The following is a 14,782-nucleotide window of genomic DNA, read 5'->3' as shown; positions in this document are numbered from 1 at the left end:
CTATCTACGCCATGCATGGAAAAACCAGTAATGTGGGCTACTCTTATTCATGCAAGTGCTGTTGATCGTCTTTAAGCTTGCTCTAGCTGCAAAGGAGACGGTAGTCATGTTATACAATGAAATTCTTAGCAGTGGAGTGAAACTGTTTAAAACAAAACTATTCACTGCAGCCATTGTCTGCGTTTCTCCTACGTGATTCTTTGATATTTTGCACTTCTTCCTCTACGTGGCAAACTCCACTGTGGTCTCACTCTTTCATGTTCAAGCCAACTTTTTGACCGGTCAACACACAAACCTTTGCATAATCCTCTTTTCTGCAAATGGAAAAAAAATACAGGATACTTGACAAAAAAGCTACGCGCCTCAGAAAACATGACCCTTTTTCAGCTTTTCAGCTGTCCAGAAGAAAAATACAACAAGCGAAATTAAAGACATGTATGAATTTAATCCAGAACAAATTTTGCCAGCGTATTCCCAGGAGCTGTAGGTTGTGAGTGTGAGTGAGACCAGGACTGGATGTATTTGACAGGCTGACACCACTCCACAGTGACCTGTAGGTGAGCTCTCCAATACTTCCCCAGAGCATTTCACCTATTCATCTGTTCTATTAGTTCCTCTTTAACACCTCTGCCAGGCCTGACATTTTTTTCAGAAGGTTATACTAAAAGGTCACAGGTCAGGGTTCAGTCCAAGTACAAATTAGCATAGAAAAGTCTCCTTAAAAAAAGATCTATGTGAGATTGTGGGTCTGTGGTACATTTTAACACAGGTGTATATTTCAATTTTTTTTGCATGTTTCAAATACGTTCCAGGAGGCTATTCTTTTTGAAGGTATCCCAGTCTGTTTTTTGCTTTTTGGAGAATGTGTTTTGAATTAATGGCCGAAGCAAAGTGAAGAAATAACACTGGGAAATATTTATAAGCCCAGGTTTGCAGCGCACAAAAGGGCTTGGGGGACAGGAGTCCACCTCTTATGTAAGACGGTCAAGCCTCACTCTCCCATAGGGACTCTCTTCTAATCCTGACCTGACCCTGTCCCCTGACCCTGGACCTGGCCTTAGGTTCTTCCCACTCAGGGCCACGACCTCTCGGTCAAACACCATCGTGTGCCTGTCACAGGGTCGAATGCAGGCACAGCTTTTTCCTTATTCTACCATTGTGTCAGATGACGTTAATTCCTCATCAGCTGGACATCGAGGAAACCACTTCAGCAGCAGACCCAGGGTCAGAACACCCCCCTCTTTCCCATTGCTCTTGTCGGTAAATCATTTGAAGGCCAGCGAATACCTGATGTGGTATCAACAGAAACGTGACCAACTGCCAGGCCTGTTTGTTCACCTTTTGTGCTTTTGTCTAAAATGGAGTGTAAATCACTTTTTCCTCAGAGTTTCACTTTGTCTCTTATTCATTGTATCCTTAATTCTCTCTGCTCTCAGCAACAGCACAGTCAATCAGGGCACAGGCTTTATTTAAACGGTCACTAAATTAGGGCCAGATCTAGGAGGATCGACCCCCCCCCCCCCAGCTCTATCTGTTCTGGTGAAAAGGGTTATTCAAGAGTCTTATCTAACTTCTGAATTGATTGGAGTTTGTTTTTTTAACTTTGTAAGTAAGCAGATATTTTATTGTGTCAACTCACTAAATATTTTCAGTGATTAATGTGATTTCATCACACAGCTACTTACTGAGAGTAACATGGAAAAGTTGCTGTGTTGCCACCCGGGTGGTTTGTGTGGTAAAACTTTCTTTCCCTCTTTCAGATAAGGAAAGCCTGATTACAGAAAGTGGAAAGCTCCACACCTTGGATATCCTGTTGAGTCGACTAAAGGCTCAGGGACACAGAGTCCTCATCTACTCTCAGATGACTCGCATGATAGACCTGCTTGAGGTATAAAAGCACACATACACGGCATACATCTATAAATAGAACAGTTTGTTCCTCATTTTCATTACCTTTGCCCCTTTACAGCTCTGCTCGCTCTATTCATATCTATTCTATTTATAAGTTACCCTCACACTATTGCTAAGTGTAGAAAAAGTAACGTCCTGAATTCCATTCAGTAATATGTAACCTGAAGGTGAGTTAAATCTTTTAGATATCCGCATAAATCAATTCCAAGTTTCCAAGTAAGTTGTTTAAGCTCCTCACCCGAGCAGTGTAACCGTTGGGGTGTGGCGCTACAGCACCTCTAAACCACCCGCCTGTCCCTCGTTGGTGCACTCATTAGACTGCTAATTAACAGGTCAGGACTAATTAGAGGGGTCTCATCTGCAGGGGAGGCAGCCAGATGGGAGGGATAACTGGGTGCAATAAGGAAAGCGGGGAAGTGGAGGGGAAATGGGTGATGGGAGTGGCAGGGTCTTTGGGGTTAGAGGAGAAGGAAATAACATGAAAACCGAGACAAAGGTAGATGGATGAGGAAAAGGTGGGAACAAATAAACGATCACAAAATCCGTTTTTCCCGGTTTGAGCTTGATAAATGAACCCGTATTACTTTTACCCACATGCATGTTTTTCTTTTCAACTTCTTAGTTAGTTATAATCTTATTGGAAGGTCAGAGGCTGTCAGTTTGGAATCCAAGATGAAGATCGAAGTGCATTACTGCTCTCCCTACAGGAATATAATGCTGAAACACAGCCCTGACAGTGATTATGTGTCGACAGCCTCGGTGTACTCTGTTGTTGCCTCCATATTTGTTGCAAACATCACTATGGAGCCAAAAGCCTCTCGCATGATGTCATTCTGTCCCTATTCACACAGTGCAGAGCCGGTTCCACAGCCAAATGCTTTGATGGTAGATGGACCTGGCCCAGGTGGCTAAGGACCGTCTTCCTGTGTGTCTGGAAAACAGCAAGAATGCCTCGTGTTAAAGGCCACTGGAAAACGGCAGTGATGAGAAAGCTCAAGATGGCTTCGATAATGCTGGCTAGTCATTCTGCTTTAGTGTTCTTCTCACTGATTGCCCCACCTATAGTCGTTCCCTCTAGCTATGATTTAATGAGACAACATTACAGCGCCCTGTGTATCACAGAAGTCATTGTGTATAAGTGACCTCATAATGCAATGGGAGGTGGGCGTTGGTTGAGGGGGAGGTTGTATATGACAGCATCTCCTCTGCTAATGGGCTCAAGGCAATCACGGATGAAATCATACATTCACCCAATTTGGCTTCAGTGTTTTTTTTTCCCTTTTCCATGTTTGTCATTGGTCATAGCTAAAAAAATAAATAAATCTGCAGATGGAGTTCATTATCTGAAAGTGAGTCTCTGACTAAGAGAGAGAGTGCGGGAGAAGCTGATGCTGATCTGTGTCATTATCATCATTGTTATCATCACCAGTCGGCTGCCGGCTCTTCTGGTGACATCACGCGGTCAGTTGATGGATCATTAAGATTCGGGTGGCCCAAAGAAAAATAACACTGTTTGCTTTCTTTGGCAGCAGCTGATAGTGTAGCGGGACCACGGAGTCACTGCCTTCCTATTTAAGCTGAGTTTTTATAGACATCATTTTACTGCACTCTAAGTCTGAAAAGCTTAAAATGCAGGAATGAGGGGAAATGCCCACAGTCTCTTGGAACTGCTGCCAAACCAGAATAGAATTTTGTCTGTAAATGAAGTAATGCAATTTGCCTTTCAGGTGTGCCTTGTTCATTATTCAATTCAATTCAGGTTAGTTTTATTTATATAGTGCCAAATCACAACAGCAATCACATCAAGGCACTTGATATTGTAAAGCAGACACCCTATAATAATACAGAGAACCTTTCAACAATCAAACGACCCCCTAAGAGCAAGCACTTGGCGACAGTGGGAAGGAAAAACGTCCTTTTAATAGAAACCAGGCTCGGGGTGGGGCGGCCAGCTGCCATCACTAGTTTGGTGTGAGGGGAAATTGTCTTGGAGTGTTGGAGTGTACACTATGATTGCAAATATAGAAACTCTACAGCCTGTGACACAGAAGGAAAAGCCAGAGAGTGGAGTTGTAGTTACCGTGTTTGTTAACACTGTGGTTTTGATGAATGGATAGTTTTGCAGGTTTCATCACCTTGTCCTTGTCTGAACTGGTTTTCTGCTTATACATGCGACTTTTTAGCAGTAGCTAATCAAAGTCCATGTTCTTCCTTGCTGACACTTACTGCAGTCATTTGGCTCCTGTAATATTGTGGAACTATTTTTGAAGCCAAAATGATCTGAACTGTTGTAGTGAACCAGAGATTGCATTTTTCCTGCATTTCATTCTCCTCAGTGCAATTTGGTCGCTCACTTCTTACTCTGAGAGTTGAGTATGCTGTACTAGGGGGGGATAGAAAGGTCCAATGAGCTTTCTGCTAAGGTGTGATTTATACTGCTGTGTTGATACCTGTCAAAGATATGATGTCGTTTTCATATAGCCTGCAGAAGCCTGCCACACACACCCTCCCCAGACATTTAATGACACGCGCCCACACTGATTTGTCCGCTCAGTGGCAATATGCTTTGCGTCTGTGAAACAAAATGTGGTCATTTATATATTTATTCTCATTTTCTTTGCTATTTCAATCTGTGTATAGACTCTCTCTTCAGTGTTACATTAATTTAATGCTAAATAACTGTGGCTAAACATTTATTAAGTGGGAAAAAAAGCCAACACGATCTGCTTTTGCAGTCACCATGAGAAACCGAACACGGAGAAACTCGACAGACTGGCATAGGAGCCAATGCCAGATAGCATTTTTGTAATTGCAGAATGATTCAGCCACACATGCAAAAAGAAATGTGCGTAGACTACACCATAGGATGTTTCACAAAGTGTTTTATCACACATCTGTATTAATGCCTAAAATTGGAAACACTGTTTAATAGTTAAGGTCAGTGAAGTTCTGCTGCTCCTGTGGTCTTGGGCAGGTGCTGTATGTACCATGTCACTGACAGCAGACATAACAGTCTTAAGCCCAGCTCAGTTCTGAAGTGGACTCTGTTTTATTATCGTGCCACAGCATGTTCTTTTCAGTTATTACAGCTGTTGGGTTAGGAACAGTCTGTGACCACGCACACTAATCTAACAGCATTTGCTTGACTGTGGGGACTCATTTTTAACGGGAAGTTGGGAACAGCCTGTGTTCCCAGAGCCACTTTGAAAGAAAAAGCAAAATTGCAATTGGAGTGGATACAAAAGTATCGGGCATTCTTAAAACAAATTTGCGTGTTCCCATGCGTCGTGAACTTCAGGAAACATAGGGGTTTGGGGGGGGTTTGTTTTGTTTTGTTTTTGGTTTTTTTGGCGATATGTGGTTCATAATGAGCCGATGATAGTTGCATGAAAAAAGTAAACATTTTGTCCAGTCAGGCCAACCCGACATAGTGCTTGATTTATAACATTTGTAAAGGAATGCATTAGAAAATGAGTGAAAAACTGCAGAAATATCACACTTTCACCTACGGTTAGCACAAACTGGATCAGAATATTGTAGAAAATTGCCAGCTGTTGGGATTTATATTTCAGTGTGGCATCTTGGAAGAAATCCAAAGCATGCTGCAACTAACCAGGACTCCAAGTGTAAACCACAAAAAGGCTGCAGAGGAATTTGATCTCTCAGGTGTAACTTTTCTAAAACTTTGATTCTGCTGATTTAGATGGAGATTAGAAAGACAGCAGCGTTGTGCTGGCAAGATACCAAAGCCCAATTCAACAAGGTTAGCAGCATTTTGGCGAGCGCTGCCCTAATGGTCCCTAATGTAGTGTTCGGTTAGAGCAGATGGGGCTGTTGGGAACAGAGCCAGACACTCAGAGCGATGAGGGGGCAGGCCCTGCCGGGACTGAGGGCCCCGGGTGTCGTGAAAGGGGATTTGGAGGGGGTCATAGAAAACATAGCTTCAAATCATCGTTATCATTGATAATGGCTGTGTGAGGGGAGTTGTTATGTGTGGCCATTTATTGTGACTGGTTCAGGGGGGACTGACATGTTTCATCGAGGAGGTCGCGAGTTCAGGGCAGCGCTCAAAGGAAGCTCAGCGAGTCACCTCATCACTGCTGTTGCTCTGACTTCAGAGCTCCTCCCATCAAACCCACACACACACACAGCGCAGCTTAGCAGACTTTGGGGGGGATAGAATATCAAGCTCTTGATTTCTCAATGCCTCCCTGGGCTCGGATTGAGGTTTCAACTCCAGCGAATGCACATAAGAAATGTGGGATTTTGGGATTTTGGACACAAAATTGCTGTCAGAAAGAAATTCTTACAGCACAGATGAATATTTCTTGACCCTTGAAATTTAACAAGTAGGGCTGAAGGCTTTATCCACTCCTCAGAGAAAGAATAGAATTTCATATTTGAGAGCTTATTAAATTCAGTGTGTAGTTGCTGCTTGCGATCCCCAGAGCAGAGGCTGAAGAACAGTTTGAGATTTGAGTTTTGGATTTGAAGTTTGGATAACTTTGGTTTGCTGGTTTCGAAATCAGTGGTGAGAGCGATCTATGAATGCCAAATATTGGCTAATCCTAGAGTTAAGTTTTTTTTTTTTTATTAACTTGATGCAGATCTAGTTATTCTAGTTATAGGTTTTATGAAAATAAAGCAAAAGATGTTGTGAAAATTAGAATCAGTTATTCTATATCTACATATTCCTCCATACTGGAAGTAAGCCAACCTTCTGCTCTGTGAAAGACCAGAATAAATGAGGAGTCATTATTTATTTATTAGTAATTATTTTCTTTACTGTCTTTGTCCCATCTTTCCAGGAGTACATGGTTTATCGCAAGCACACCTACATGCGCCTCGATGGATCCTCCAAGATTTCTGAGCGCAGGGATATGGTGGCTGACTTCCAGAGTCGGTGGGTAAAGATAAAATACGACCTAGAGTGCAAGTGGTTGTGCATGCATGAAATAAGACGTCACCCATACATCGAAATATATATGGGTGTGTTTAGTCCACATTCTCTGGTTTGCATTAGTACATAGCTCTCAGGCGCCAGCATTACTCTTTTTGGAGGACAAAAGAGTTTGAAGTTTATTGGAGTTTATTGAAGTTGCTTTATGTTGCAGGACTTTCACTACTGGTGCACATTTCACATCCTATACAGGACTTAAGCTTGACATTTTTATTCTTAACTTGCATTGCAACTTCATTTAATGGCATGATATGTGGATATTTGTGCTGTAGCTGCAGTTGGGAATGATATCTTCTGATTTTGTCCCCCTCCTCTATTCCCTCCACCCCCACTCCTCTCTCACTGCCCTCCACAGAACGGATATCTTTGTCTTTCTGCTGAGCACACGGGCCGGAGGGCTTGGCATTAACCTGACTGCTGCTGACACTGTGAGCCCCTTATTGATACCATATCATAGTTTAAATAGCACTAACATTTACTAAAGGTCTATATCCAGGGCAGCACACGTTCTCTGTCGTGAAACACAGTTTCAGCATAAATAAATACGTTTGGATAATGACTAAGGAGCATGATTGTGTATGTAATCAGTAGGGCTAAACACGCCTCTGAAAATGATAATGTCAGTGTTTATTAACATGTCTCGCTATAAACTCCCTGTAGCCCTGTTCGAGTGAAATTAGCTTTCATGACAATGAGCGTGAAGCGATTGTTAACACAGGACATCTGTCACGTTAAAAGGCAGTTCACTTGGGAAAACACGTCATTGTTATTAGTCTCCGAAATTGCAGAGAAGGGAGTGTCTGTTTCACGCTCAGGCTTTCTTCACAAAAAAAAATTAGACAATGTGGTAAACATGGATATCCTAATTTTAGAGAAAAATATTATGACATATATATTTTTTCCTGTGCAGGTTATCTTCTATGACAGTGACTGGAACCCCACAGTGGACCAACAGGCCATGGACAGGGCTCACAGGCTGGGTCAGACCAAACAGGTCACCGTCTATCGCCTCATCTGTCAGGGCACCATCGAGGAGAGGATACTGCAGCGGGCCAAGGAAAAGAGCGAGGTGTGTCAAAAATATCCTCTATTCTTTTTAAACCAACAACAACAAAATAACACAAGTGCATAATGGTCATATTAATAACAGAGGTGATTAATGCTTTAATGGTCTTCTGTAATAAGATCCAAAGGGTAGTGATCTCTGGAGGCAACTTCAAGCCAGACACGCTCAAACCCAAAGAGGTGGTCAGCCTGCTTTTGGACGATGACGAGCTGGAGAAGAAATGTGAGTGTTTTGATTGGGCAGATGTTAGAGTTTCACTGTGAGGGGAAGGAAAATATGAAAACAAACATTGTGTCTCTTTCTGTAGTGCGCCAAAGGCAAGAGGAGAAGAGGCAGCAAGAGGAGAGCAGCAAGGTGAAGGAGCGCAAGAGGAAGAGGGAGAAGTATGCTGAGAAGGTATGGAACTGATTAACTGAGTTGGTGGCTGCCTGGATGTGGAGTGGAATATGTAGAATACTTCGAGTAGAAACACATGTGAAATGTTAGAGAGAAAGTTGGAATGGAAGAAATTGTAAGGTAGGAAGATAAGGAGACAAGAGTCCTGGAAGAAACTTTTACAGAAAGTTTTGTGTTCAGCTCAAGAGTGAAAACTGTAGTCTGTCTGTTAGACGATAGACTCTCTTCTGTCTAACATAATATAACATTGACCTGATAGTGAAGCTGCAGGAAGGGTCGAGGGGACATTGAAATCATTATGACTTATTCCTTTGAGATGTTATACAGTACATAGCTGGTGAATCTGACAGAAATCAGGTCACTAGTTTGAGATAGTCAGTGACTAAAGTAGGGTCAGATGGAAGGTCAGAGGTTCATCTAAAATCATTAAATATCTTCCTCTGGGGATCATATCCATACTGGATTTCATGGCAATCTGGTCAGTGGCGGCTGAGTTTTGTCTTGCTCTGAACTCAAGAGCTGAACAGAAAATGTATATGCCATGCAACTGACTGTCAGCGCATTCAGTTCAACTCAATTCAGGTTTATTTATATAGCACCAAATCACAACAACAGTCATCTCACGGTACTTTACAATGTACGATAAAGACCTTTCTGTTAATAAGAGAAAACCTAACCCCTGTATGTAAGTGGCGACAGTGGGAAGGTAAACCGCCTTTTAACAGGAAGAAACCAGGAAGGAAAACCAAGCTGAGGAAAGGGCAGCCATCTGCTGTGACAGGTCCGGGATAAGGGGAGGGATAGGACAAGACAAAAGACCCACTGTGGAAGAGAGTCAGAGATTAATAATTAATAATAAGAAATAATAATAAGAGTACAATAGCCTATCTTTTATCTGAATTTAGAGATCATCAGTTTAAGTAGTTATTTTGTATCATCTGGCTTCATTGATAGATATAGCTGGGTATCATCTGCATAGCAAAGCCTTCTAACAATAAGTGGCTTAAACCACTGGTTTAATATATACTAGTTAGGTTCATTGTGTTTTAGAGGAAAAAATAATTTCACACCCCTACTTCAGCAGAATTGATTTCATCAATACCCTCTCCTGTTCTCGTTTCTGTTTTTAACTTTCAGAAGAAGAACGAGGAGCTGGAGAACAAGAGGAAAAAGGAAGTGAACCTGGTCATTTCCCACGCCCCCTCAGCAGACAACTCTAACTTGTCGGCAGATGGAGACGACTCGTTCATCAGCGTCGAGATGGACTCGGCCATGCCCAGTCCTTTCAGCGAGGTGAGGGATCCAGAGGAAAAACAGGAGAGATGGATGGTGTGTGCATGTGTGCGATAAAGAGAGAGAAATGCTTTTGTGAAAGTGTAGGTCATAGATGAGGCGGGAAAGGGATGAGATTTATGTTAAATGTGATGACTTGTGGCTGCTCCATTAGGCTTCTTTGGCCTGCATCCACAAACTCACCATCTTACTTTGCATGCTGTGCTATTAATCCTCCTCCCCTTTTCTTTTCTTATCTTTTGTTTCTTTTGGGTTATTAATTCTTCCCCTATATTCTCTTCTCTGGCTTTCCTCTTCTTTCGATCCACTCTTCTGTCCGTCTTACCTTTTCCCAACCATTTGTCACTTTTATACCCTGCACATTGAATCTTTCCTTTCCTTTCCTTTCCTTTCCTTTCCTTTCTTCTCTGTTCCTCGGACTGTTCCTCTTGTTGCCCTTTACTGTACTTACCCGGTTCCTCGTTCCCTTGTGGTGCTGACCCGCAGCCTGTATGTATGTCTGTTTGTACTCCTATGCATGGACAGATCTCCTTAAGTAGCGAGCTCCAGCCCGGCTCATTACCTCCTGATGCCGACGCGGATGAGAGCAGCAGCGACATGCTCGTCATCGTGGATGATCCGCTTTCTTCCGCGCCTCAGTCTCGTGCCACCAACTCACCCGCCTCTGTGTCTGGATCAGTCTCTGACAATATGAATGGTGAGAAAACAATTTCAGTCTAGCCATCGTTCATAGAGCGAGTAGAGCAGTATACTTTATGTTTTTCTGCACTTTGCATAGACTTGCTCTGCAGTCTATGTGTCCCTGGAAAATTTGCTGTAGATCAAGACCAGATTTGACTTGTTACTGATACTCCCCACCTCTGAATTTAGGACATATCCGTTTGTATAGTGAGTGATATCAGCAGCTAAAGTTCAAAGTTTCCAAATAAATATGTAGCATATATGTAGCATTAAAGACAGTCACTTAACCCCAAAGTATGTAAATGGTGCTAAAAGTTGTGTTCTTCCTATATAAAGGCTTTAGAGGTCTCTCTTGCTCTCTGGTTGTTTAGCCAATGCATTTTTGGCAGTGTTAAACAGCCAGCCCACCCAGCCACGTATCTCATACACTATCAGAAACCTAATGGTTTGTCCTAACTAAAAATAATCTAAGTACATATAATCTCTTCCAAGTGTGGAGTTGCCAAATAAAACCTAATCTGTCCTTTCCATGAGACTATTATCTTGTTCTACTGTTGCTAGAATAGCAAATTAGTGTGACTTACATGAAAGTCATCGCTGCACGTAGAAGGCTGGCTTGTTATGTTCTCTCTGCTATCTCGCCTTGTGTTTTAATAGGCTGGGGTCCATTGAGACAAGTGGCTTTTTACCTCATAAGCTGTATGCAGCTCGTTTCTTGCTTGTTTTACATTTATAACAGTTTTATTTTGGCTCGGCCGCACTCGGAAATCAAGATACATGGTGAATGTTTTTTCCTTTTATCTTCACTTTGGAATTTTTGCGGCAAGATAATCTCTCCTAAATCCATACTTCTTCGTTAAAACCTGTTGGGAATTTTTGCTGCCATGCTAAGAGGTGCTTGCCAGCAAGATTATTGATGCGCAGTGATAACCAGAGCCAGCAAGCTGGGAGAAAGTTGGTTCCTTCAGAGATGTAGATGACGTTTAAATGAAAGGTTTGGAAGATGAGATGGAAAGCAAAGAATCAAGAATCAACTGGTGAACTTGAAAATGGGAAAGGAAAGAAGAGTGAAATTTAGACCTGAAGGTCGGGGGAAGCGTGGGGAATTTTATGAAAGGTTTTCATGTGTGCTTTGGTGTTAGTGATAGAGTAGGGCCTTTTTCCCCACATAGAGAGGTTGTAATCCAGAGTATTTGGAGTGAAACGTGTAGAGAAATGCAGACCAGTGGTGGGATGTGGGGAGTCAGAGAGGGAGAAGACAAGGTACTGGAGGATTAGGTACATCACCACTCTGGCTCTGATTGTGCAAACAGTATGGAAAATGAGAATAGTGTTCCTGTTTTTGCTTGAGCCAGCACTTACAGTAATGATGAGCCGTGATTAATGTGCAATTGCGCTTAAATGTTGCAGAGAAATGACCACAGTAGACTCTGAAAGACTGGGTCAAGGCCAAACCAAACTGAGTGTCTCTGACAGTGATGTTGATTCCCGCCTGACTGTAAAATACTGAAGAGTTTGGTTGTTTTTTTTTTACTATTTTTTCCTTTTATTGCCTGTGGTGTTCAGGTGTTTCAGCCTCGGACACAATCAGTCCAGGCAGAGGCAGGTCCGGGCGGAGTCGTGGGCGGCCTAAAGGCTCTGGAGGCGGTGCCAAGACTGGAGGGAAAGGACGCGGGCGTAAGTCAACTGCAGGTAGTGCAGCAGCAATGGCAGGAGCGATGGCAGGCGCGGCAGCTGCTTCGGCAGCAGCTTATGCTGCTTATGGCTACAGTGTTTCGAAAGGTATGTAAATATTGTACGGATCTTTATGCACAGGCACTGGCTGTCCAGAAATCAAAAAGAATATGTGTGCTTTGTTTACCTGTCAATGCATTTCTTGGACAAATGTTCTTAAGGACTGTTGATGTCACAACAAACATGCTTGTCCTGTTTCTCATGTTCATACATCCATATTTTCAAATGAGCACTTAACTCAAGAGTAACTCAGTTTTTTAAAAAATATTGTTTTAAAATCTGTCCTTTTCCCTGCAAGCTAAACGTCTACTACCCATGCACAAGGTTACAGCTTCACCAATGTTTCAAGCCAGAGTGCTGACCTGTCATCTCTTTTCAAGCCACAATGAATGCACTGAATAAATACCTTACTGGTTCCTGTTATGGATACATTAAGCCAAGAGAAAGTAACAAAGGAGTAGATTGTTAGAGTCCATAATCATTCCACATTCCAATCAGTGTCACACAGTTGACACTGTTATGAACTTCTCCCAGAGATGTCTAATCGAGACTTTTTTTTTGTTTTGGTTTTTTGAGGCCGATGTATTTTGTTGTGGTATCACTGCAAAAAAACAAACACAAGCCAGTTATGTCCTACTGAACTGGCTGTTTGAACATGATAAATAACCTCATCCTTTCCTGTCCCTAATTTCAGCGGGCCTCTCTGCATCCAGCCCTCTGCAGACCTCCCTGGGCCGGTCTGGTACCAGTCCTGCCTTTAGCCTCAGCAGAAGCTCCTCCCCCCAGACCAAAGGAGGCACCTCCACGCCGAGCCCCCACAAACAGCTGGCCCACAGCCACCACCACAGCAGCCACGGAGCAGTCAGGAAAGGAAAGGGTCCTGGCGGTCCTGGGGCTCGATGATACATGCGTACGCGTATTCGTATTAATATGCCCTGACAGATAACTGACCTGCTCTTCACTGTGATTCCCAGAGATACCCCCCGCCCTCTCCCCGCCCACCTAAACTAATAAACAAGAGTATTTATAGTAACTGAGGCTCACTACCTGGAGGACCACGCTCTCCCTTCTGGCTCAGCAACTAAATAGAAGCTAGAGTAACCACAACAATTTAAAGGTACAGCCTCAACCAGCCTCTGCATTAGTTCATTTATATTCATTTAGTTTTATTTATTTTTTTTGTTTGTCCAGAGCAGTGGACAAAAACACTGCCTTGAGCATTTTAATTTGAATTTTGACAGACAGAAGTATTTCTAAGTGCTTTTTTGAGAAGACAAGCTGTATTCTACTATTGACGACAGGAAACCCAAAGGCGTGTAGCTCAAAGGGCTTTTCAGATCCTTGGGTTTGCCCGGGTAGCGAGAAAAAGGAGTTCCTGTCAAATGCACTGAGCCACGTCTTCCCTTATTTTTTATTTTTAATTGTTATTTTATTTAGATTTTTGTTCTGTGTTACTGATTCTCCTACATGCACATTTGGTTATTTAATTGTTCTGTAGATATGTTCAGCGCAAAGCTGGTGGACAAATCTGCATTTTACAGAGCTTAATGTGAACCCACCATACCAAACAGCTTTTGTACTAAAGCTCCTATTTTTGTAATGAAAGATGTACTGAAACCAACAGGCAGGCAGTTAAAACTGTATCCATAAAATGTGTTCATGTATAGGTGGAAATGGAAAATTTCTGATTATTTTTTGTGTCCAATGGGGAAAATAATGTAAAAACAAAAAAAGAAAGAAAAGGTCTACTAAAATAAGGGGTACTGATTGATAGAGCAATGCTGCTAATGTTAAACGTATGAATCGATTCACATTTATTTTGGTTGTTTTAAGTTATTTAAGTTAAAAACAGGCGATTCACGAAAATTGCGGAAAAATCTTCACCTGTAAACTGTAAATTGCGAATTCTAGAGCCATTTTTTTTTTTTCTTACTTTTTCCAAAATTGTTTTCTGTGATGACAAATCTGTGGTTCTCTTTGATGTCATTCATGTTTCAGAAACAAAAAACAGGAAAAAAAAAAAAAAGGTGTGCACCAGTGTCCTGAGTTGAGCACTACATCTGTTCTAATGGGTTTGTTTTTGTGTTTATAGCGTGAATAAAATGCAATGTTCTATATCGATTGTACATAATGATGAATGAAAGCGACATTTCCTCTGGCTTTTTCTCTCATTTGCCTGACTATTTTTATAAGTCACATGTACATATGAAGAAATGCATCTGTCATTTTACTAACAGGAGTCAACTGAAAATAAAAGATGGCGAAATCTGAGCAGTTTGATTCTGCTGCTTGTTTGTTTGTTGGTTTTTACATTAGCACTGTCCTGGGTTTGAACCCATTGCTTCACGAGGGTTAACTCACTGTATGGTATCCTGGAAAAATATAAATAGGCTGTAAGGTAAAAAATGATAACTATCAATATTAATTGATATTAATTAATTATCACAGTTATATTAAAGTGGTCACCAAGTGAAACTTTATAAAAAGTACACACTCTTACGTAAAAAGCCCTTTTTTTTTCTCCATTTTTTAAATTTTTTTATTTTTGCTTGCTTACTTGCTTCAAACCCACCAGCCAGCCGTGGCTTTTCTGTTTGGAGTTTGCATGTTCTCTCCAGGTACCCTGGCTTCCTCCAGCAATCCAAAGACATCCATGTTACATTAATTGGCGATTCTAAATAGATTTTAACTATGATTGTGACCGTGAAAGGATGCCTTTCTCTGTGTTAGCCATGTGACCC

General features: G+C 41.9%; 1 protein-coding gene across 3 annotated transcripts in view; it reads left to right on the top strand.

Annotated features, from left to right (window-relative positions):
* ino80 (INO80 complex ATPase subunit) overlaps positions 1–14,315 on the top strand; it is a 40,263-nt gene extending 25,948 nt beyond the window's left edge. For all 3 annotated transcript variants that reach the window (XM_040017409.1, XM_040017408.1, XM_040017410.1), the window contains 10 exons: positions 1,761–1,888; positions 6,720–6,814; positions 7,227–7,299; positions 7,782–7,940; positions 8,057–8,159; positions 8,245–8,333; positions 9,471–9,626; positions 10,152–10,323; positions 11,874–12,089; positions 12,736–14,315. In XM_040017409.1, coding sequence (XP_039873343.1) covers positions 1,761–1,888; positions 6,720–6,814; positions 7,227–7,299; positions 7,782–7,940; positions 8,057–8,159; positions 8,245–8,333; positions 9,471–9,626; positions 10,152–10,323; positions 11,874–12,089; positions 12,736–12,944 — 1,400 coding nt within the window. In that variant the 3' untranslated portion in view covers positions 12,945–14,315. The remainder of the gene's footprint in view (positions 1–1,760; positions 1,889–6,719; positions 6,815–7,226; positions 7,300–7,781; positions 7,941–8,056; positions 8,160–8,244; positions 8,334–9,470; positions 9,627–10,151; positions 10,324–11,873; positions 12,090–12,735) is intronic.
* Positions 14,316–14,782: the final 467 nt, after the last annotated feature.

This window comes from Simochromis diagramma, unplaced genomic scaffold (genome assembly GCF_900408965.1).
Source record: "Simochromis diagramma unplaced genomic scaffold, fSimDia1.1 OVJJ01000802.1, whole genome shotgun sequence".
Classification (NCBI taxonomy): Eukaryota; Metazoa; Chordata; class Actinopteri; order Cichliformes; family Cichlidae; genus Simochromis; species Simochromis diagramma.
This window is presented reverse-complemented; position numbering and strand designations above follow the sequence as displayed.